Below are 25,006 nucleotides of genomic sequence, written 5' to 3' on the forward strand. Positions count from 1 at the left end.
ATACTTGTTCCCACCATGGAAGCAGCAGCCAGGATACAGGCACATCTAACAGGAACTCTTCCTTGGTTATTGAGGTTTCCAGCGGAGCGAGCACTCTGAGATAGCACTTAGCGGATTCTGTGCTGGAGGCAAGCAACTCCAGAAAACACCTCCCCATCCGCAAGGGTTGGGCATGGCCGAAGTCTCACACCAGCATTTGTATAGCTCCTAACGCCTTGGGGTCATACTGGCTTGTCCCAAGCCTGGTAAGGAAGAAGTAATTTCCTGAAGTGTGCCCCAGGTCGTGAGTAGGATGGGAAGGAAACCTGTGATTTTAAACCTGTGATTTTAGCTGAGGCTGTCTCTTAAAAACAAAACAAAACAGTGACAACCCGTAGGCATGACTTGGATCGTCACTGTCCCCAGGCCTTATGTGCCAGGAGCCCAGGAGCCTCGACTTTTCAACCTTTGCCATGCAGTCATGTGTTTAATTAGGGGTCTAGAGGCCATGGCTGGAAATCCCTTCCCATCCGGGCTGTTTGAGAATCTCAGTTTTCTGTCCCAGAGGATTTGACCACGTGATAATCAGTTCCTTTGAGGTGACTTCCTTGGGCGTGTTGCTTCCGGGCCATGTAGATGGCAGCTGAGGTTTTCCCAGTGACAGCACTAGAGGCACGTTTGGCTGTTTTAAAAGCTGCAGGTTAGCCCCACTCTGTCCCTGGCCCCCTGGACTGCAGTGGAAGCCCCAGCTGCCACACTTTGGATAGGAATTGTGTCTTACCTTGGTGGCCTGCAGACAGAGTGCAGTGTGCATGAACGGGGCGGGTAGAGGAAGCCAACGAGGTTGCTTCCAGCCGTTCTTCCTCCCTGCTCACTATGCGGGGTTGTGAGTCCCTCTCTGTGCAGAAGGTTTTCAAGAGCCCAGATTCTAGAGAAAGACTTTTGAGGCAGAGCTAAGCCACACCAAGAACCTTTCCATACTTTCTGACACAGCAGAAGGCACTCGGGAGCGCAGTGTAAGGGGACTGGCGCACTGTCTCTAAGAGCGTGGCCTGCCCTGGTAAAGCTGCTTCTTGGCCCCTGCCTTTAACAGGCTCCTGTGGCTCCTTGACTGGTGGCCACTTCGAATGTACTTCTCAGGAAGCAAAAGAGCAATGCCATCCCCAGAGACAGGCACCTGACTTTGGGCAGAACTGTTATCAAGTGTGTGTGGTAAGGCTAGAAGGAGGGAGAGTCCCTGAGGGGGCTAACTCTCCTGGGAAAGATCTGTGCCCAGGAGACAAAGAGGCTCAAGATGGAGACCGTGAAGGAGGCACTGACAATAAGCTTTCCAAAAAGTTCCCCTCTGAGGAAAGAAAGTCCCTGTGTAATTAATTCCTGGGGTGTTGAGCCTGGGACCCTCAGCAGCATTGAGACTATGGGTGACCTCAGCCTGTCTCTGGGTTTCCTGATTTGGAGTCATGGCTAGAAGAAGGCCTGGGTTATATAATCTGCTATTTGTCTATAACAGTAGTCTGGAAAACAGATGGTCCTCACAGTCAGCTTAAAGGTATTTCAAGGTGCTCCCGGTTGGAGGCTGTTGGTGTGCACGTGCGACCTCTTGTGGCAGCCCTGCAAAGTCATCCTGGGTCTGGGCTACACTACACAGCCTCAGGGAGGGACTCAAGGCTGGTAAGAGGAGAAAGGCTGGATGCAGGGAGTCCATTGCTCTTTGATGATAGGCAGCTTGGTCACTCTCAAAAAGTATTCAAAGATGAAAATAGCTTCACTCGGAGAGAAAGGTAGAACCTCTCCCTGCTCTGTCTGCACAGAACATTGTAAACCAGATTTCCGTAACAGCCTGTCGTGCAGAAGCTCACCACCTCCGAGCCCACGGGCTGGGGGTCTCTCTGGTCACAGATGGTGCTAATGTGCAGGAGGATCATGCTGGGTGGGCATGTCCCTCCTTCTATAAGGACCTGGGGCCCTCTGAAGGGACCCGTGTCGTCTCCCTGTCCCGTCTTCCCCTGGGACTGGCACTACAGCGACGGTCTGCCTGCTTTCTCTATTCTGTGAGGGAGTCTGACGATCACTATTGTGGGGTGGATGCCTGCAGTGGAATTTCTGGGAATATTTTGAAGCACAAAGACCTGCTGGCTTCCAGGAAAGCTGTCCAACTCCTGGTGGCAGCGTTTGATGCGCAGCTGCTCAGCGCTAACTGGGATTTTCAGCTAATCTAGTGAGGGATGAGCAGCCACCACCCTACTTGGGAAGAACAAGCTAGGAGGGCTTGAGAAGCTGGGCCAAGGCCTTGGCCTCATAGGAGCTAGGTGAGTCTTCTCCAGAGGCTGCCGTCTCCACTGCTGTGCTGGCCCGTGTACCCACTGGACCTCAAGAGTAAGAATACTGTCTCCGTGCTGAGTCGTCTTCGCCTGACTGATGAGAAATGCCTCATCCCATCTTTGCAGATGCTTCCTGGACAGTTGGGGAAGTTCATCTTCACCTCTCAATACTTAGCTCCTGACCCTGTTTGCTCTTTGTCTTGTTGTTAAGGGGACATGTGGTGTTGACAGACTGCTATAAAAATACCATGTGGTGGGGTGGATGCTTCATGTTTTTCCTGTATTTTGAAAATACGTTTCCCAGTGTGATATCAAGAAATTTTAGCTGTCAACTTTCAGACTGATCCTCTCCTGTGTAATTCACACCTCTGCTTAATCACGTTTGCACCATTGCTGTTCACACTACTGCAGTACAAGGGGGGGGGGCAGTATTGTCCCGTCTTGACGGTTCTATGTAAAGATTTAAATTAATTTGCTATTTATATATGAAATTGTATTCAAGCACTAGTACATATCGCCCAGCACATGTGCATCCACAGGGGTTTGCTTTTTGCTGTTGTCTCTGCCCTGTTGGTTTAAAACTTTACCTATTCTAAATGTGTTGATTAGTCAGCAGAGAACAGCTGTTGGCAGTAATGACAAAAATCCAATTCTGTGTGACTTAGTACAGTCAAGGCTCATGTCTTGCTCATGTTGCAGCCTGTAACTGGCACATGGCTGTCCCCAGCAGTGACTCCAAGCTGCTTCTGCTTCCTACCTCGGCCTGCTCTGAGCAGCAGGAGGGAGAGCATGGAGTACATACCTCTGCTCTTAAAGAGCCACGTGTGCTGCAATTTCTTTTCGTATTTCTATTGGGGGGAACAGTCATGTGATCTTAATTTAGCAGCTGGGAGGCTCTGAAGTGAGCCCAGAAAGGGGAAAAGAGTTAAGTGGCCAAATCTCCACCTGGGCCCATCACTGGACAGGTGGAACTTAAGGTTTGCAGGAATGTGTGCATGTGCATGTGTGTGAGCACACACCATTGTATGCAAAGGTTCTGTTTTTATCGTTATGCTTGTTAAGGACAGTTCTTCGTGCCCTCTGTGGCCATGTCATCTTGTACTTTCTGAGGACCTACAGTGTATGCGTAGGTCCCTTTAAGGATGGTGTGACCCTGCCTTTAGGAAACAATACAGAAAGAGGCCAGGACTGTTGTCAGCTGCATGCCAGACTGGGAGCTCCATGGAGTTGGAGTGGGGCTGAGCTCAACCATGCGGGGATTCTGGCAGTGACAGGAGGGAGAGACTGTCCGAGAGGGGGAGACCGTGTGAGGGAGAGACTATCCGAGGGGGGGACCGTGTGAGGAAAGCCGGGGAGTTCCTGTAGACGGCGGTCATGTCCGATGTGTGGAGGCTTGCAGTGCAGGTGATCTTGGCGCTAAACAAGAGGTGAAAGTGCCTTCCTTCCTCAGCTCCCAGAGACCCCTGAGCCAAGCAGCTAGTGCTGAGAAGCCACTGAGACCCTCCACCTATCACCTCCTGGGTGGAGTGGGCCAGGAGCATAGTTAAAATTGGGAGATTACCACGATGGCGTGCTGCAAGTTTGGGTTGGCTTCTGAGTATGGACATGTATGTGATGTGGATGCTTCCCACCCTGGCTGAGCACAACAGTTGGGAAAACTGGACTACCACAGGTAAGATTTGCTCATGCCCAAGCCCTCCTTTATGCTTTATGAACCTTCTCAATGTTGATGTCTTGTGTGGCTCGTTCTAGTGAGGGCTTACAGGCTAAGCAGTAGCCAATTCCAAGGACATCCTGCCACATGGCCCAAGAGCGAGAGGGCCCAGACCTTCATTACATGTAATTGCTACTTCTGCCTTAGAGAGTGACTCCATAGGAAGCCGGAAGAGTCCTATCCATCAGTCCCTGCCTGTGAGGATAGGATACCCCGAGCTCCCCCAACCACTCCACAGGCCACTAAGATGGGGATTTTACGCATGGAAGAAATCCTTCCACTGTCTACTGGCTTCTGTGAGTAGTGTTATTAACATAAAGAAAGAATGTTTAACTTTGCATCGATAGGCAAAGAATAATTAAAATGTAATTAAAAGCATGGAATCTTCTAATTATTGGCTTTGTATAATGTGTGTTTAAAAACAAGACATCTGCAAACGCTTTCTTTTGAATACATCCAGAAACAAGAGAAGGTAGCATTTTAATTAAAAATGGATTATTTCAAAAACAGTTTAATCATCCTGTCATCAAAGGATGTAGGCCTTATTAATTAGCTATTGATATGCAGGCCTAAGTTACCAGAAATTTAAATTCCTAGGGGTTGTCTCTGGCACCCCTCTCTGGGAAGAATTTTTTCAGACTCACCCTGTGTTTTTAGGACGTCAGCAGGAGAAAGATCTGGGTCATGTGGCTCTGTCTCCTCTCCTTTATGGACAGGGAAAGATGGAGAGCGCCATGTGGCTATCCCACCACTCCATCTCCCACCTCTGTGATCTGGCATGAATTGGTACCCAGGTCCTGGTAGGTGGCACTGCTCACTGTTGAGTTCCTCCCATCTGAACCATGCCCAAGACCACTCTGACAAGTGCAGAATGTGCTGGAAAACACTAGCCAGGCAAGTCCTGGGCCCCACCCACACTGTGGCAGTAACGTCTCCTCTTGTTCAGGGCAGCTTGAGCACGGCCCCTATCCATCATCCTAAGTGGATAAAGACTTACAGAGTGATAAATTGTATTCGTGTTGCTCGCTTGGCCTGCCGTGGCTAAACTAATGCTCAGGAATCACTCAGCGCCCTGAGCAGGGATGAGACGAAGGCTCTTGCTTGCCCAGTCAGCACACTCAGCACACAGCCCCATGATGGTGGAAAGGGCTCCCTCCCAACACTCACCAATGACCCATTAGGGTCTGGTCCTGCTGGACAGCACCCCAGCCTCCCTCCTCTGTAGTTCTGGCTCCATCTTGTCCTCTGAAGTTCATGGCTGCTTCAAGAAATTTCTCAAGTAGGAAACAGACACTGTTTTAGGTCTCTGGAAGTAGGCCTTGACTGTGAACTTTTATTTCCTGACGGTAGCAGGGACTTGGCCTGCTCCTTCCAGGTCTCTCCAAGCTGGCATGGCCTCCTGATGATCCACTGACCACCGGGCTGCCTTTAGCTCCTGAGTGACTAGAGCCTTATATTTGGTCCTGTAGCTAATAGCATCTCTGGTGACTGTTTCTCTGCCTGCCTGCAAGTTAGCAATGGCTGCTTCCCCCTCTGGCCCTTCAGTATCTTCACATCTGCAGAGACATGTGGACATGGAGCCCCAAAAGAAGAGCAGGATGTGCAGAGACTGCAGAGGACCACCCAAGACTTAGAGCTTAGGTGACACGTGCAGACCAAGCTGCCGAAAGGCACTCATCCAAAGCGGCATTTCCTCCAAGTCATTCCTAAAACAGCTCAGGTGTTTGAGTTTATAAAATAGTTTAGATTATAAGGCTGAGAAAGGAGTTGACTATCTAGAAATAACGTATCACTGGAGTCTTTCAAAATAAAACAAACACCTTGGAGGGGTTCACAAAGCGAAACACTGTCTTTCCTAAAACAGTGATTTGGGTCTGCTGCCCCTCCCGCCATGGCTAGGACCTGGATTTCCTGTTTCCTGTGGGTCCAGGATCATGGAAACACCTGTCTGCTGGAAGATCTCAGGTTTCATTCCTGAAGAGAGAGCATGGAATGGGGGAGCCTTGAAGGGTTCCCACTCTCCAGTGGAGTGAACAACCACTGGGCCTTTGTGGTGCCCTTGAACCCACAGCCTGATAAATCTGATGATTGATGCCTGGGCCAGGCTGCGTCTAGTGACCCAGTCTCATGACGCTGAATAAAGCAGATGCAGCCGTGCCAGGCGTGACTGCTGCCAGCACTTTGGGCTGTGGGCGGCACCTACGCCAAGCCTCGTTAGCAGAACAGGCCGTCCTCATAAGGATTTGGCACCTGCTTAGTTAATGCCCTCCGCTGCCACATTTGCTTGGAAATGACTTCAATCCCTGACATTTCTCAGCACCTTGGGTCCAAAGATCAAGAGGCCTGTTTGGCCTTTGTCCACAGGGTCCTCTCTGGCCTGCTGTTGCCTGCCAGCTGAGCCAGGCAAAGAAGCAGGCTCAGACACAGAGGTCAACTTGGAGTCTGTTGGAGTTCATCACATAGCTACCAGATGGAAACTCGAGAGTACTGGGAAAGGGGTCCAGGCCCCAAAACCCTCTCATCTAGAACCAAACCCAGGCTTTAATTCCAAGAAGCCTTGGAGCAGAATGGCCCAGCCTTGGCCATTCACAAGACACTTGCACCGTTTTAGCCAACTTTGTATCCCTCATCTGATATTATATTTCCTACTTCTACTTTCTTTAAATGGAGACTTGTCCCTGTAAGTATGCTCTTTAAAGATTTATTTTTATTTGTGTGTATGTATGTGTCTGCATGGGTTTGTGCAGCACATGCAAGCAGGTGCTGTTGAAGGCCAGAAGAGGGTGTCAGATGGCCTGGAACTAAAATTACAGGAAGTGAGCCACCTGATAGTCATGCTAGGGACTGAACAGGCCTCCCACAAGGCCAGAAAGTAAGCCAGCTCTCCAGCCCCTTTAAAGATTTAAAAAGCTTTGTTGTTGTTGTTGTTTGAGACAGGGTTTCTCTGTGTAACTCTGGCTGCCCTGGAACTTACTTTGTAGGCCAGACTGGCCTCAAACTCAGAAATCCGCCTGCCTCTGCCTCTCCTAGTACTAGGATTAAAGATGTGTGCACTACCACCCCGTCTTAGTATAATTTTCTAGTATGACCAGTAACAAAATATGCAGAGTAAATGTCCCTCGGGAAGAAAGTGGCCTGTGGATTGGGTCAGACTGCCATCACCTTCCTCCACGGTTGGAGCCTTTCTGTTTCTCAGACATCGTATGGCCTGGGTTCCTCTGGGTGATTCCTGTTCCGGCGGACATGCAGTGAGTGGGCCAAGAACAGTGCAGTTGCTGAAGTCATGATTGTGGGATCTGGTCAGTTTGAGCAGACCTGAATCCCAGCCAGAGGTAGAGAACCATCAGCAGGCTGTACTTCCCTCCTTCTGCAGGGCCTTCCCACCCAGAGTGCCTGTTAAGATGGATGCTCAGACCTGGAATTTTCCACCTGAGCCACGTGCTGTGGGCTTGGAGCTTCTTCCAGTGTGTACTCACGTGGCCACTGCCTTATGTATCCTGCCCCAAGTACCTGTTACTCTAAAAACCATCAAAAAAGATACTCGACAGAGTCAAAGTGTGCCAACTGCAAGTCCCAGTGAGGGCAGGAGACAGTCCCTGCACTCAAGAACAGGCAAGTGGAGCTGCTGTGTGCATTGCATCACCCACCCCTCCTCCACCCCACCTTACACACACCCCTAGAGTGTAAAGAATTCATCTTTGAACAAGATGGTGACCCAGGTCAGTGTGAGGGCAGTTCGAGAAAACCAAAGGGAGCTGTTGTTACATTTGAATATGCGGTGTCTGAGAGTCTGTAGAACCTCTAGGAGATGGACCTGGCTGGTAGAAGTGGGTCACTTAGGGCACCTGTCTGCCCCTGACTCCTGCCTGCTCTGTCTGCCTCCCGGTCTGCACCATGTGAACAAGCCTCTACCTCACCCCCACCACCACAGATGGAACCACACTGTCCTCCCTTGCTGAGATGGTGAAGCTGATCAGCCCCACCCCTTATCTGTTATCCTCACCCTTCCCTTGTTAACCCCACCCCTTCCGTTGTTTTTGTCAGGTGTTGGTCACAGTAACACCAAGGTAACTAACTGGGCCCTGCCTCAATCTAGTGAATTCAAGGCTGGCTGATGAAGTAAGTGGGGAAACAGCGCCCCCCCCCAACACACACACAGGGATAGTTTATATAGTCACTGGGATAGGAAAGAGCAATCTTAAATATGATGCCAAAGGAAGAAGCCATAAAGAAAAAAGTCAACACCAGACCAATAAAAATGTAAATGATCTGTCCAGAAATACCATAAAGAAGATGAAAGAGCAGAGGGGAGAATGTTACATGGATGAGAGGCCAAACCACTGCCTAGAACCCTCCATATATAAATCCCGTAAGGATCAATAAGAAGAAGATGAACATCCACACTTTTCAGAGAGGAACAAACCATTCAGAAAGGAAGAAATATGAGGACTAAGCATGGTTAAACGTACCAGTTTATTAGTAAAATACCTGCGTTTTGCCTGCCAGATGCCCAGCTCTGTGAACAGATAAAGCCCCGAGGTGTGTTGCCCAGGACCTTCAGAGTCTTTTGTCAGTGTCCCAGGACCCGTTTTGCAGAACGTTCCCTGAGACTAAACACCATGCATATGTTTGGTCATTCCACTGGTAGGAACTGAGCCCACGCCAGTGTGAAGGCACATGGCCAGGAGCGTCCATCGTAACCCAGGTGGAAGTAACCTAGATATCTGACAGCCTGAGGCTCGCTACATGAATTGTAGGCTGTGTACTGCCAGCTGTACTTACTCAAAGTTAGTTATTCAATCATTCTTCAAAAATATAGCACAAACCTCCTGTGCACCAAACACTAATACGGGCTCCGGAACAGACTGCAGTGAACAAAACATAAATCCCAGCCTGTGGCAGGGGAGAGACGAAGGGAGGATGGATGGACGGACAGATGGATGGACAAGTAGGGTTGGCTGCATGAATGGGTAGCATAGATAAATGGGTGGGTAGGTAGATGAGAGAGAGTGGGAGATGGGATGGAAGGATAGATAGGTAGTAAGTAGACAGACTGACAGACGGATGGATGGCAGACAAATGGTGAGTGGAGATATATATATATATATATATATATATATATATATATATATATATATATATATATACACATGTGATGATTAAAGCAGGAACAAGATGCCCTTTACCCAGAGACTTAGGACTGGCCTCCCTGGGGTGAGTCTTTAGAAATGGTACCTAGAAAAGGTAAGAAACCACACTGTGGGTTTCTGGGTGAGATGGACCCTCTTCAGAGAGAATGGGGCTAACCTAGTGGCCCAGAGGCAAGAGGTCACCTGGCAATATCAGGAACAAGGAAGAAAACTAAGAAAATGAGTGGAACTAAGGCAGCGAGAAGGTGGGCTGTGAATGTTTAGCTTAAGCAAGGGAGGCCTGTGATATCCTAGGCTACTCAAGGGGACACGTGGGGAGACCAGCCAGGCTGCTGTTGCCAGTGACCAGGCAAGAAAAGGTGGGGACTGCACCAGGGAGAGGGCAGTAGCAGGGAACAGTCCTAGACACAGCATTCAGAGTGGAAACACGTGGACATGTGTACCTGACAAGGGAACAGGTTTGCTTTAGAAATACTCGGTGCTCTGGGACGGGATAGGCTGTTTATCTGCAGACTGCGTGCAGTTCGTCTCCATGCACAGGTGTGAAGTGAAGAAGTCCCCAGACAGACAGTGCATGTGGCTACCTGGAGAACCTCCTGGCCTTTCTCTATTAGAGAACCCAGGCAGGACCCTGTGACACAGTGCTTCTACTCCCAGATGTCAGCTCGACAGAGAGGCATACACAAGGGCCCCGAAAGACCAGATGTTTCCATAGCAGCAGCACTCAGAATGGCTGCGCTATGGGAGCAGCCTGAAAGCCCACTGCTAGAATGAAGAGGTACGCTGCCAATGAGACGTGACCATCATGGTGGCTTTCTACAGGTGTATTTATTTTTATCTTATGTGTTTGAGTGTTTTGTCTTCATATATCTATATATACCACATGTGTGCCTGGTGACCATGGAAGCTGGAAGAGCCTTTAGAACTGGAATTATGGATGGTTGGTTGTAAACCACCATGTGGGTGCTAGGAACTAAAACCAGATCCTCTGCAAGAACAGTCGGTCTTAACCACTGAGTCATCTATCTCTCTGACCCCAGTGGTTAATTTTTTAAATGTGTGTGTGTGTTCATGTGATATATACTTATGTGTGAAGGTGGCTATACTTGTGCAATGAATGGCACAGGTCTAAGGACAACTTTGGATATCGGCCCTTGGTGTGTTGCTACAGTATCTCTTTGTTGGTTTTGGATGTATACACTAGGCTATCTGGCCCTTGAGCCTCCTGAGGTTCTGCCTCCACATCCTGTGTCTTCCTGTAGGAGTACTGGGATCTGGGATACTAACTCAGCTCTTCACATTTGCATGGCAAGGAATTTTACCTACTGAGCCATCTCTCCAGTCCTCTGCAGACTAGTGAGCCCACTTGTGGGTACGTCTTTGATGGCATTTTTAGAAACAGTCTGTTAGCCAGGTGGTGGTGGCACACACCTTTAATCCCAGCACTCGGGAGGCAGAAGCGAAGCAGGCAGATCTCTGTGAGTTCAAGGCCAGCCTGGTCTACAAGAGCTAGTTCCAGGACAGGTTCCAAAGCTAAGAGAAACCCTGTCTCGGAAAAGGAAAAAAAAAAAAAAAAAGGCAAAGAAACAGTCTAGTCATGAGGGCTCCAGCCTGAACAGTGGTTCAATCCCTTGATGGTGTCACAATGTGACACATTACTGAGAGGTGGTGAGCCTACTTGGAGGAAGTAGTCATTGGGGCTAGGTCACTGAGAATGTCTTCTTGGGACAGCATCTTGCCCTGACCTCTTCCTATGTGTTCTTTCTCTTTCCCATCCACAATGAAAAAGCTCCTGAGCTGTACTCCCTGCCCCTGCCATGATGTTCTGCTTAAGTCATGGGACTGAGCAACCAAAATAAGTCCTTCAGCGTTTGTCACCTGGTTAGGTTCCAGTGATAGGAAAGCAACTAATGGACCAGTGACTAGGACAAATGGGCAAGAGCACCCTCCACCCACACAGACCTCACGCGCAGGATGCTGGGTGGCAGGAGGTGTCAGACACTAAGGAGAATATGCTGCCTGATCCTACTTAGAGCAAGCTCAGAAACCAGCAAACCCAGCTAGAAGTCAGGCCTCGTGGGGAGGAGGGGCCCACCGAGGGGAAGGGGCGCAGGTTGTTTATGTGGTGCTGGTTCATTACGCTGCCTCCTTAGGATTTGAATCCTGCCTGCTGGATGTCATGTTTCAGTAAAACAGTTGACAGTTAATTATATTTTAAAATCTGTGTTTATAAATTTTAAAAATGCCTCGAAGGGTGTTCAAAATATTTGATAGAGGTTATCTATCATTGGGTGATAAGATTATGGGGTGACTGTGTGTGTTAGTGTGCATTCAAGTGTGTGTGTGTGTGTGTGTGTGTGTGTGTTTTGACAGAGTCTCACTATGAAGCCTTGTCCAGCCTAAGCTCTCTATGTAGCCAGGCTGGCCTCAAACTCATGGAGATCCACCTGCGTCTGCCTCCTGGGATTAAAGGTGTATGCTGCCATGCCCAACAATGTGTATAATTTTTAACAAGGTTTATTTTTAGTTTATGTGTATGGGTGTTTTGCCTACATGCATGCTAGTGGACCTGGAGGTCAGAAGAGGGCTTCAAATCCCCCTGGAACTGAAGTTACAAATGTGAGCTGGCACATGGGTACTGGGAACTGAACCCATGTCCTCTGGAAGAGTAACAAGTACTCCTAGCCATTGAGCCAGCTCTCTAGCCCCCATTGTACATAATTTGTTAAGGATGTCACACACACACACAGATAGAGAGAGAATTTATTAGTAGTCTGCAGCCAGGGCTTTGACAGTTAAAGCAATATGAGCTCCAGTTTGGTTTGGTGTTTTTTTTTTCTTTTTCCAATAACTGATACGGACAAAGTCAGAAACTCAGCTTAATCAAGCATGTCAAGAATAAAGGGGATGATTTGTTAATTGAATGTCATGTTATGTCCTCAGTTATGCTTAATAGAAGATAGGCAATTTAGAATTCCCAATTATCCAATTAAAATGCTAATTATCTCATACCTTGATAAGGCCTTTCCAAGTGAGGGGAGCTGCTGCACGGCGGCTGCTCACCTTCTGTCTTCCGCCGTGACCACTGCAGCCCCTGCTACCGCCCTCGCCTCTGTCCCTGGGGTTCCTGCATCCCAGCATCCTTTTCCGAGTACCAGCTGCTACTTCCCACCAGCCACCTGAGGCCTCTTCACCCCTGACTGGGTGGACCCATATGTCCTTGTAGACCTGTGCACAGCTGTAGAGGATTATTGTAGCGCCCTCTGCCACCAGGATTTATGCAGCACCAGGCCCTTCCCTGCAAGATCTCATCCAGTTTCCTAGAAAGGTCTGTGATAGGTGCCCTTCCAACCCTCACAGGCTGACAGGCCCCAGGCTTTGGAGGCTTTCAGATCTGAAAGTCTGCACAGACACCAAGCCCAAACCCACTGGCCCGATCCTCCCATAACAGACCTCAGATTGCAAGAGTCGGGTTAATCTTCACTTACTTCCTGACTGGGTTTAGAGTCACCTAGGAGGCACACCTAGAGCTGTCTGTGAGGGCTTCTTCAGAGACAGTTCTCCATGGGAAGAAGACATATCCTGAATGTGGGCAGCACTGCCCCACGGGCTGGAGACCTGGATGGAAAGATTTAAAAAGTCAGCTAAATGCTGAAACTGGCCCATAAGTGAGCAAGCTGCTGTGCCTCCCCCAACAGGATGAACTAACTGCACCTTCCCATCTGAGGCAAAATAAGCCCGCCCTCTCTCCTTCCTTCCTTCATTCCTTCCTTTCTCCTCCCTCTCTCCCTTCCTTCTTCCTTCCTTCCTCCAGCTACTGCTTTTCAGGTATTTGGTCACAGTAAAAAGAAAGGTAGCTAATGCATAGAGGTACCCCATCAGGAGCAGAAAAGTTAGGACTAGTGGCTCAGGATGGTCTATGCAGGCCCAGGATGCCCGGGACCCATCCCCTGAGGTAAGATTGGCAGAACCTTTGTCTTGACTAATACAAGGGTAGTGTTGGTGGGAGGAGGGACTGTGGACACTTGGGGAGCATCTGGAAGCAGAAGAGGCTGCTAAACGCAGAGATGTCATCACAGTGATTGCAGATGGGCCTTGTGACTAATGATGCCATATTGGTGCAAGTTGTGTTGGGCCACTGTCAGCCCTCTGCTACGAGTGGCTTCACTAATGATGCATTGCTGGTTTTAGTATAAGGACTTCACGCCAGGCCCTTCTTGGCGACATACTATGTGAATTCCACTTGATCATTTAAAACACACGGAGAAGCCGGGCAGTGGTGTCCTGTTTGTCCCTAGCCTTCTCTGGGTCCATCCTCACTTGTCCCAGTGTCTGCCCTGCAAACGGCCCACATGCTGAAAGAGCTGGCAGTGGTACACGGAGGCAGAGCCTGTTTGCCGGGAGCCTTCTGATGGCCCATGGTCGCCTCAGAGGAAAGGAGTGCTGCTGTTTCCACGTGTCCCTTCTGCTGACATGCTGAGGCCAAATATCTGGTCTGAACAACCTCAGGAGGAACGGTGTGTTTGGGCTGACGGGGAGTTCAGTCCACGATGGTGGCAGCATGTGGTTGAGGCTGTTCTTCAGTTCTGAGCAGAGAATGCCAGCACTCAGTCGCCGTTTTCTTTGCCCCTTTTTATGTTGGTTGGCCCTGGGATAGGCCCAGCCGCATTTAGGGAGGGCCTTTTTTTTTTCTCTCACAGTGAATCCTTGCGACACATACCAACCCTTTCCCCGAATTCAGTTAAATTGGCAGTCAGGATTGACCACTGCACACATGTGACTCCTGGTCTCTGAAGACTGGAAACGGGAAATACTCCGTGTCTCTTGTGATGCCTCTCTTCTATGATGGACTGTGTCTCTCTTACCCTGAAAAGGGACTTCCAGTCACACAGGGAACGAGCTTAGTTAGGTATGGTATATTAATACATAAAGTATTCTTACTTAGCAAACATCATAGCTCATATAGTATAAATGTGAATTAAAAGTAACTCAGACATTAAAAAGTTACTTAAAAATAAAAAGTCAGGCTGGTGAGCTGGCTCAGTGGGCAGTGCTTGCCACTCAAACCTGATGGCCCAAGTTTGATCCTGAAATCCATTTAAAGGAGCAAAGAGAGAACCAGATCCACAAAGTTGCCCTGACTCCACACACATGTGCCAGAGCCCTCCTCCATCATATACTCAATAATAAAAAATAAAATCTCAAAGCTAAAGGTGCTGCCATACCTGATTACCTCAGTGCCATTCCTGGAACCCACAGAAGGCACTGGCTCCCGCAAGTTGCCCTCTGACCTACGCACACACACAAGAAGTGAATAAATGTGTTTAAGATGTTAAGTATCTCGGTGCTGAGACATTTATATATGACACCATTGTTTGACACACACGCCCCCAAAAAATACCTTAAGATACCTCTCTCCTCCCTGTTTTTACATGGCCAGGGCTCTGAGACCCCTGGATCAGCCCTGCCTGAAGTCACCATGAAGGGCCAGGTAGCCATTATGTGAGCTTGAATCCTGGAGCTGTGTGATGGCAAACATTTGCCTCCTCTGTGTGATGGCCTGTGCAGGGAGCAGAGTGGCAGGACTGATGCGGGAATGGTGTGGATCTCTGCAGGTTTCGTTTGGTTTTCAAGAAAGAGCCAAGGGCCAGGCATGGTTGTGTGTATCTCTAATTCCTGAACTCACTCAGGAGACTTAGGTAGATGGATTTCTGTGAGTTCAAGACCAGCATGTTCCAGGCCTATATAGTAAGGGGGGGATGTGTGTGTGTGGTTGCGTCCGTGCATGCGTGCATGCTTGTGTGTGTGTGTATGTGTGTGTACATGCGTGCACATGCGCCAAGGTCTGTTTTCTCAAAGGCTCCCATAAACTCTTTCTGTTTACTCTAACTTGTGGACACCTCTTAAGACCTCTGAACAGTGACCACAGAAGGAATGTTCTGTTCATGGCGCTCATTGTATGTCAGTCACCAAGCCACATAGTCTAAGGATTAAGTAAAAAATCCCAGAGGAAGTGGGGTACCGCTATCCTGTTTTCACAAATGTGGAGATGAGGCCCATCAGGCGCACACAGCTGATGAGTGGCAGGGCAAGGGCTTGGTGTTGAAGTCCTGAGGTCCGCGGGGCCCAGCTTGAGGAGTGATGTGGTCGGAGGCAACCCCGCTAGTGGCCTCTGCTGACCTCGAAGGCTGCAGCCAGGGAGCTTGCACTGCCAAGGGCTTAGCTGACTTTGTTAGCAGGGCAGGCTTCTGCTGTTATCTCAAGTAATTATTGGACTGCTTATCATTATGTATTAGATGATAAACCTTCCTGGGCTAGAGCTGGGCTACACGCCCAGGAACCCTCCCAAGGACACAGAGGCAGGGCCAGCCACGCTGTCCCTGGGGGTTTGTTCCTACAGGCATGGGTCTGAGTATTTGCTGCGTTTGCCCCATTAGTCATCTCCAGGCACTGACAAATGGTCCTGCCCCACTCTGTCACTGCAGTAACTCCATCCACCTTGTTATTCACTGTGCAGATTCTCCCAGGTTGCCTGGATACAGTGCAACTTTTACCTGAGCCTGGCTTGGGAAAAATTTATGGCAAGGGTGTTGGAGGAATGGCAAGAGCCTCAGCAGCCCAGGCAGTAGGGATGTGTGGAAGGCTGAGTGGCCAGGACATTGGCAGCTCCTTTGCCTTCAGAAAGTCCCTGGGTGGGAATCCCTAGTGCCTAGTCACATACCTGACTTGGTCACTGCTCTTTTGCTATGAGGAAGCACCATGACCGTGGCAACTCTTATAAGAGAAAACATTTACGGTTTAGTCCATTATCATCTTGGTGGAAAGCATGGTGGCATGCAGGCAGGCGCTAGAGCGGTAGCTGAGAGCTACATCCTTATCTGTAGGAAGAGCGAGACTGGGCCTGGCTTAGGCTTTTAAAACCTCAGAGCCCAACCCCAGTGACACACTTCCTCCAACATCTCCACACCTCCTAATCCTTCTCAAATAGTGCTACTCCCCATGACTAAGCATTCAAATATGAGCCTGTGGGGGCCATTTCCATTCAAGCCACCACGGTGCCCAGTCGTGATGCTTCCAGGTGAGCCAAAGGAGCAGGATTAGCAGTGGAGCCTGGCACCATGCCTGTGCTGTGTGCAAATCACAGATCTACAGAAAGAACAGGTTTTCCCAGAACTGTTTTGCTATCTGTTACCCTCATTGGGGAGACTGGTCACTGCCAGTTCTTCATAAAATCTACCCATTCTCTTTCCATGCTCTGTTTAAGTATTAATTATGTTCTATGTGTGTAAGGTCTTGGGCATTGTTTCTAGAAATTCTTGGGTTAGGGAGGGTTTGTTGTGTCTGAAAATTTTGTATGGAGGGGGCATGATGGGTGCGTGAGTTCATAGTGGGGGGTGTGATAGGTGTGTTTGTCCATAGTGGTAGGGTGCATTATGGGTGTGTGAATCCATAATAGTGGTATGGTGTGTCATGGGTGTGTAAGTCTATATGATGAGGTGTGATGGGTGTGTGAGCCTGTAGTAGTGGGGGTGGGGCACAAAGGGTATGTGAGTTCATAGTGTTGTGGGGGGTGATATGTATGTGACGTGTATGAGCATCACAGATGCATATATGGTCTGTGCTGAGTATTCATGTGGTATCTAGAATATGACATGTGTGGAATGTGTGGTGCGTGTCTATGAGGCGTGTGTGTGTCACGTGCGAGTGACCGTATATGTGTCATGTGTGACATGCATGTGTGAGAACTGCACTGTGGTTTGTATATGGTTATGTTATGTGTGTGACACACTGTGTATGGGATGTGTATGACTTGGTGTAAAAGCCTGTGCTGTGGGTGCATATGTAGTATGTATGATGTGTGTGATATGCTGCAGGCCTGGGGTGGCACATATGTGGCGTGTGTATATGTAAGGCCTGTGCTGTGGCGGTATCTGTAGTCCTTGACTGGCCCCTTTGAGACTGTGGCCATCCAGTTTGGATTCAGTGTGCCCTCCTGCTAGCGACTCCAGTATCATAGTATGGCTGTTTTCTTCATTCCTGCTTGGAAGTTTCTAAACCCTGAAGATCATTCCCATTTGAACAGGGAAACCCAGGGCACATGAACCTGTGTGTATGAACCCTGAGATATGTGTGTCCTTGCATAGCCCAGCAGGCTAGATTCTAGCTGCTTGCTTTGTTACAGAGTTGCCCCAAGTCCTGTGTGTGTGAGTGAGTGTGTGTGTGTGTATGTGTGTGTGTGTCACCATGCAGGGCCCTAGCTCTGTGTGCATACGACCTCTTGGTTCTAAGCCTCTGCCTCTCATTTTTCCATATGGATTCTAGGTCCCCAGGCTGACTCTCTGGCCTCTGCTCCTTTCTCTCTTGCATGCTGCTCTGCATGTTGTGTTCCATACTGCACCTCTGTGTGTGAGAGGCAGAAGGGTTTCTGGCTGCAATTCTCCATCAATTCACATACTGTAGTTCCAGAGGGGCAGCTAGCTGGTAGCCTGTAGCAAATGGTGGCCATGGGCTTGGGTGCTCGGCAGTTGGCCTTTCCGTTACTGGCTTACTCCATCTTCCATCATGCTGCAGAGGGCTCCTTTAGAAGTATCCTGGCTGCTGATGTGGGGTCAGGCTGCTCTGATAGCCTGGACCATGCTTGCTCATCCCAGCTCTGCCTGCTGAGCTCAGAGCAACCTGTACAGAGCCTCACATTGCCTCCATGTGACAGCTGTGGCTCAGTTGAAAGCATTTGATCCTCTGCTCTTCCCATTTTAAAGATCAGAAACATGGCATTACCTCTTCACGCCCCTGCATCACCCTTGCTTTCCTTAGAACTTGGGTACCTTTTCACATCCACAGCCCAGGCTAGAAGCCTGCAGAAAACTGGCCCACTTACTTCACTTATTATGACCTCAAAGCATCCGTGTGTCCTTGGATGCTTCTATCCTCTATGAGGAAAAAAATCAAAACACCAAGGGCTTAAGAATGGTTCGGTGGTGAAGTGCTGGCCTAACTTGTATAAGGCTGGGTCTTGATTAGCTGCCTGTCCTATGGCTGTGACAGAACAGGAAGGGAGACTTTGCTTCGGCTCATGGTTCAGAGGCTATCAGCCCACTGTGGCAGAAAAGGCTTGGCTATAAGAACTGCTCTGGCTGTGGCCCAGGGAGACTCAGGCGGTGTCCGTCTCCTCTCCAAGAATCAGCGTGTGGACTCAGAGTGGAGCGGGCTACCTGCGGGCCCGCTCCCAGTTACCCTGTCGACCAGCAGGCCCCATGTTCCAAAGGTCCCACAGCCTCCCCAAATTCCAGCAGCAGCTAGCCAGCAGCTGTCCAGATAACCATTTAAAGCAGAACATGCCATTGTCCAGTGTGAAGAACACCAGCCTCATTTGGGGTGGATTTTCTGCATGGGTAACTCTAGTCCCTAGAGTCCCTGCTTATGGGGGAATGTGGGATCATGCGTGTGGCTGGAAGGTGGCCCATGTCAGACCACTGAGTTTCCCTTGCCTATTAGCTACTTCTGCAGACCATGCCCTGTACTGGGCATTGCCTTTTTCTTCTACGGAAGTCAAGGATACAAGGAAGGTTTGTCTCTGCTGAGATCAGGCCCCAGGCAAAGGTGCCCAACCCACCCCAGGCCCCATCCTGGTAGAATATGTTTGCCACTTGTATATGCCAGTGGCATGGCTGTCCCTCTGCCTATCCTCTCTGAAGCCAGACAATCACAGTAGCACCTGCGGTCATGTGCAGGCACCTGTCTACACCTCTGTGAACATGGCCATATAGTCCCCTGATGTTTTGTGAAAGGACCATCTCTCCAGAAGCTGAGGGAGCCCTGAGGCTCCATGGGGTGGCTTAGAGGCTTCCTGTGTAGAGAGGGAGCTGTTTCAGAGGCTTCCTGTCCATCAGGGGATCTGTAGAGGGAGGCTGCCTGCTGGGGTGGTGGGAGAAGCCCAGGGATATGCCTAGCTCAGGCCAGACTCGGCTCTCTGGTTTAGGTCTGCTCTCATGGCCCATGTCTCCCGTTGTGAATATGAGACCAGCGAAGGAAGGAGTGGGTGTCCCCCCCCCCCCAGCTCCTGAATCCTTTGCGTTGAGAAAACATCTTACTTGTAAGGCACCCAATTATCCTGGAAGGTTTGCAGGCAAGTCTGGAAGCCGATCGAATCCAGGGAAACGGTTTCTGCATAACAACTACTTAATACCCAATCATAACAATTATACATAATTTGTGTTTACAGTGCCTAGAAGATTAAACTCCTCCATGCAGACACTTTCCAAAACAGGCCTAGAACGTGCAGGGCAGGCAGGGCTGCCACTCAGCATGCCCACGGGCTGCCTTTGATACTCTACAGATGGCATAGGCGGGATACAACCTAGGCCTTCTTCTTAGAGCAGGGTTGAGCCAGGGCCCAGCTGGGAACATATACTGGAGCCTCTGGGATGGGGTGAAGGCTTCCCCATCACCACCCCTTACCAGCTATAGTCTGCAGAGGCTGGGCATGTTGTGTTCCAATGCTGAGGTCCAAGGCATTCAGGAGGGGTGGGGCCTGATGCATTCTAAAGCTGTGGCCAGTGCAGCCTCCCTGGGGTCCATCTTTTTCTCAAAAAAAAAAAAAAAAAGAAAGAAAGAAAAAAAAGAGATTTATTTTTGCCAGGTCCCTTTAATCCCAGCACTCAGGAGGTAGCGGTAGATCTCTATGAGTTCAATTCAAGGCCAGCCTGATCTAGAGTTCTAGACCAGCCAGAGCTTCAGAGTGAGGTATTGTCAAAAAGGGGTATATGTGATTCTTTTTAAAAGGTTTATTTTTATTTTATGCTTATGAGTGTTTCGCCCACCTGCATGTCTGTATGTGCACCACATGCATGCCTGGTGCCCATGGAGGTCAGAAGGTGTCAGATCTCCTGAAGCTGAGGCTACAGGCAGCTATGAGCCTTCCAGTGCAGATGCTGGGAACCAAACTGCAAAAGAGTGCTCGCTTTTGAACGCTGAGCCCTCTCTCCAGCCCTCACAGTCTTCTGTTCGCCACTCTTGTTTGCTTGCTTATTTAGGCTTGGATTCTTGAAGACAGGATTTTGATATGTATCCCTAGCTTATCTTGAACTCATAGCAGTCTTCTGCCTCAGTGTCCCAAGGGCTGGGATTACGGGTGTGTACCTTCTGATATGACCTGTCTGGCCCATCAGTGTCTGAAGAGCCTCCTCCAAGTCTGCCCAGGAGTCCCAGTGTGAGGAGAGAGCTCGCTGCCCCTCTTTCAACATGGATACTCTCATTGCTGAACCTTCTAGAAGGCTGGACCACCTCCTACCCTCCTCGTCGCTCTCTCAGATTGCACAATATTATAATGATCCCCCACTCTCCCAAAGACACCCCTTGTCACTGGGGTCAGGGCCCATCTGTTCCTTCAGTCCTTGCTGCTGGGCCTCCCTGCTTAAGATGTGAGCATGTCCCTAAACCCAGCTGGCTTATTGCTTTCTCAAGCAGGGAGATGTGGAACCTGCCCCAAGACCTGGCCCTCCTCACCTTCCTGGAGATTGCCCTACTTGCCCACTTAACCAGCCCTGCCACCCCGTCTGCAGCCCAGGATAACACTGGGTCATTTGCTCCTCAGCCATGCACCAGTCACAGGTTCACAGGGAGACCCTCCAGCCCTGTAGAACTGTGTCCCTCGACACAGCTTGTCTCCCAAGAGTCAGGCTCCAGTGCTCGTCTTGCCCTCCTGTTGTGCCCACCTTCTTACCCTCCTGGTGACACTCTGGCCTCCATAGTTCTGTGCCCCGGCTGGCCCTGTGCTCACGCTCACTGGCGAACTCCAGCCTGCTCAGGGGCGTGGCAGAAGCAGGTCCCTTTGGAGGATCTGCATTTGAATCTGAAGACTATTCAGACCCCAGTAACATCCTGCCCTGTGTCTCTCCCCACAGCCTGTTCCAGCACTACTGTTACTCTCGGGGCGGCATGCGCCACACCTCTTACACCTGTATCTGCTGCAGGTAAGTCTTGGGCCTCATGGGAGGGCAGGCAACAGGGGACACTCCATCCTCCCAACCTCTGCTTAGCTCAGGGGTACTTGCTCACTCTTGTGCCCACCCCAGAGCCCAGAAGTCTCCTTGCCCTCTACTGCTGGCATCCCGTGCTCTGTCACATATGTGCACAGGTAACATAGACAAACAGGCCAGCCTCTAAACAGGTGCTTGTGCCATGGAGGAAAACATGGATGGAGCTGTGTCGATACAGGGATTGAGTCCTTTTCTAAGAGTGTGTGCATGGTTGGAGGCAGATGTTGTGCTCTGGGTGGGTGTCTGTGTGGCACACTGAGGCTGTGCCATCTGCACATGACGGGATATGCTCCCACGTACATATGTGGTAGAACTAACGATGACCGTAGGGGCAGCCACTGACTCTGACTGCACTGAAGTGGTCTCCTGTGAGCACGCACAGCTGTGTAAGTGGCTGGGTGCAGGTGCCATTCTAAGTGTGACTGCACGGGTACATCCTAACTGTGTGTCTGGGGCTGACCCTAGCTTGCCTCCCAAACTCCATTCCTCCTGCCTGGTCCCTGCTCAGCCTGGACAGAGGTGGGCGGCTCTCACTGATGTGAGTGCGCATCCTCACACATGAATAATACATTCAAACATCTCTGTCCTTGGAAATGTTCTTCTCTGGTGGATAGGGAGAAAAATCATTATTTCTACTTTATGATTCCTGAGACTCCTAAATGGGACCATAAATATTACACACCCAGGTGGGGTTTTCCCCTTAGGACAGACCTGTAAGTTCTTCCTAATGGCATTACTCATTAGGGTAGCTCCATGGACCAGGGAACAAGGAGCCACTAGCTTCTCGTCTCCCTGGTCCTGGATACGACCCCCTAAGAGGCTCCTGAGACAGCCAGGACCCGTCCATGAAACCTCCCTGCCATTTGCCCTTCTCCAGGCCCGTAAGCCTCTGCTCTTTGTTTATGCTGCCTATATCCCCAGCCCAGAAAGCAGCTATCAGACCCAAGGAGCTGCTCCCAGCTCTGGCACACGGGGACACCATGTTCCTCTGTTCCTGGCTGTGGGCCTGGTCAGCCTCCAGGTCCTGCTGGGTGACAGTGGGCTCTTAACTACTCTCCTACTCTCCGTGGCTCTTTGCAGTGGTGAGAACGCAGCCGTGCTGCACTATGGCCATGCCGGGGCCCCCAATGACCGGACAATCAAGGATGGAGATATGTGGTAAGTGAGGCTGCGCTGCTGTCACCCCACTGTGCACATGTCCATCTGGGTCAGCCAAAGGCTTCTGGGCTCCCGTCCCAAGAGGGTTGGCTACAGCAAAGCCCTGGGCCTGCTTTCAGCCAGGCTTCTCTGCTGTAGATGTTAGCCTGCATGCTCCCTTCCCCAGGCCTAGGCCTGCACCCTAAAAGTGAACACCATGAAGCATAGGCCATCAAGATTCCCTGTGGTTTCCTGTGGAGCTAGGAAGGGGCTGGGGGGCAGGGGCGCTTTTTGACTATCCCTAGCCTCTTTCCAACCTTTGAGCTGCTGGTGTTTGGAGCTCCCCATTCTGAAACCTGTTATCCCTGGTCACCAGGCTCATTGCCGTCTGCGGCCATTGCTTCAGCTCTGCCATGGTAGGGCAAGTACAGGCAGAGCATGCTGGACTGCCATTCTTGGGCTTGGAGGGATCTGCACTCACTGATACAGCTGTTCCTCAGTCACTCCATGATCCCAGCCAGACGTTGGCCAGGGCATGCTCAAGCCACGCTGCACTCCTAAGAGCCCCTCTACCTTGGCCTTCAGATGTGCTGTGACCATCAGTTGACCAAAGGGTTACTATCTTGCCTGGTTCTTAGATGTCCGTTTTGTGTGAGGGTCTAGATAAAGCTAGCCAAGAAGGTCGCTAGCCAATTTAGAGCAATCTTCCTGCCTCTGGCTCCCTGATGCTGGGATTACAGGCATAAACCACCAGACCTGGTTGGTTCTTAGATGTCATTCAGTCTGTTGTTCAAAACTGGGCTCCTAGGCAGCGCTGCAGTGTAGCTGGCTGGACCATCAGCTTCCTTCTCAGACACCTGCGGCATTCATTCCTTGTGGTGACTGCTCACTGTGTGGCTTTGGCCCTGCTGCAGGGAGTGGGAGCCTGCTCCACAGAGTTCCCAGCCCATGTCTACTGAGGACAGACAGATAACTAGCGTGCATGGACAGACAGATAACCAGCCACTGAGAAAGACACCATGCTCTGAATAGTAACTACCATGCAGAAGACAACCACTCAGTCCCAGGGTCCACACTGGCACATGACTGCCAGTCTGCCTACCAGGGTCAGCCACTAGGTAAGACATTCTGGTTCAAGCTGCTTAGCTCTCTGTAAGGAAAGCTTCTTCTCTCTGTGCCTCAGTTTACCCATCTGTGAGTGGAGATAACATGCACATCTTGGGACTCCCCATGATAATGACAGAAAGGGCACATAAGGAACAAAGAGGCTGCAGATGAGCCAGCAAGAGGTGAGAGGCAGGAAAAGCCCTCAAGACCAGCCTTTAGGACTGCTGGTCATTGCTACTCCTTCCCCTCCATGACTACAGCAGGACCTCAGTCAGTGTCAGTCTGCCTGAAGACTGCTCAGAGCCCTTGTCTAGACCTTAGAGCCCTGTGCGCTCACAGGCAATGGGCGCAATTGGGCCCTGGCTGGAGCTGGAGTGACTGAGGTTCAGCAGGGTGCTGGGCTCACAAGTGGTATCATGGGGACTGGGGAGAGGGGTGGCTGCCTCAGACTTGGCTCCGTTGGAGATGCATAGAACGGGTCCTCCCTCCCCCTCCCTCCCCTCTAGGCCTAGGTGGAGCCAGTGGCAGCAGGAGAGGCTGCCTGGTCCCTTCAGGCACTATGATCGCCCCAAGCTTCCCCCTCCGTGACCTCCTATATTCCTCACCTGCACCTCCTGACACTTCTGAGTACCTAGGGTCTTGAGCATGTTTGGCAAACAGTCTAGCATTGAACCATGCCCAGCCCAGCCCAGCCCAGCCCTCTTTTCATTTGGTTGGTTGTTTGTTTGGTTGTTTGTTTGGTTGTTTGGTTGTTTGGTTGGTTGGTTGGTTGGTTGGTTGGTTGGTTGGTTGGTTGGTTGATTTGGCTTTTTGAAACAACGTTTCTCTGCAGCTTTGGATCCTGTCCTGGAACTAGCTCACGTAGACCAGATCACAGAGATCCACCTGCCTCTGCCTCTGCCTCCCAAGTGCTGGGATTAAAGGCCTGCGCCACCACCGCCCAGCTCAATTGTTATTTTGAGACAGAGTCTTGCTAAGTTTTCCAGGCAGGACTTAAAGTTTCAATCCTCCTGCCTCAGCCTCCAAAGAGCTTGACACTTTGGACTGTATCATAAGCCCCCAGCGCCTAAGAGTCTTTCTGATGATCTTTAGCTCTGGCCTATTCTGGTTAGGACTGGGGGAAAAGACACTCAAACCCAACCCCAGGGCAGTCTGAGGCCAGCCACATCAGCAGTCCCTGCCATCCTGAGTGAGCTCTGACTGGAGCCCCCGTGGCCATGAGTTTGGCTCTTCTTGAGTTCCACACACCCCAGAGGAAGCAGCTACTTCTACTCTCTCTGTCCAAAAGGGGAATCTTGGTCGGGCGGTGGTGGCGCACGCCTTTAATCCCAGCACTCGGGAGGCAGAGGCAGGCGGATCTCTGGGAGTTCGAGGCCAGCCTGGTCTACAAGAGCTAGTTCCAGGACGGGCACCAAAGCTACAGAGAAACTCTGTCTCGAAAAACCAAAAAAAAAAGGGGGGGGGGATCTTGCCTGTGAAAACGCCAGCCCTACCTGCATTCCTGGGGATCCTGGAGATGGGTAGGGGCCAGTGAGGATACTTGTGTCCCATAGGCCTCTA

The 25,006-nt window shown here is 50.4% G+C and overlaps 1 protein-coding gene across 1 annotated transcript in view; it reads left to right on the top strand.

Moving 5' to 3' along the window:
- The window catches only part of Pepd (peptidase D), a 135,407-nt gene that overhangs the window by 89,838 nt on the left and 20,563 nt on the right, over positions 1 to 25,006 (top strand). The window contains exons 10-11 of the mRNA XM_057762671.1: positions 21,068 to 21,136; positions 22,283 to 22,360. Of these exons, the coding sequence (XP_057618654.1) occupies positions 21,068 to 21,136; positions 22,283 to 22,360 (147 nt within the window). The remainder of the gene's footprint in view (positions 1 to 21,067; positions 21,137 to 22,282; positions 22,361 to 25,006) is intronic.

This window comes from Chionomys nivalis, chromosome 2, assembly GCF_950005125.1.
Source record: "Chionomys nivalis chromosome 2, mChiNiv1.1, whole genome shotgun sequence".
NCBI lineage: Eukaryota > Metazoa > Chordata > Mammalia > Rodentia > Cricetidae > Chionomys > Chionomys nivalis.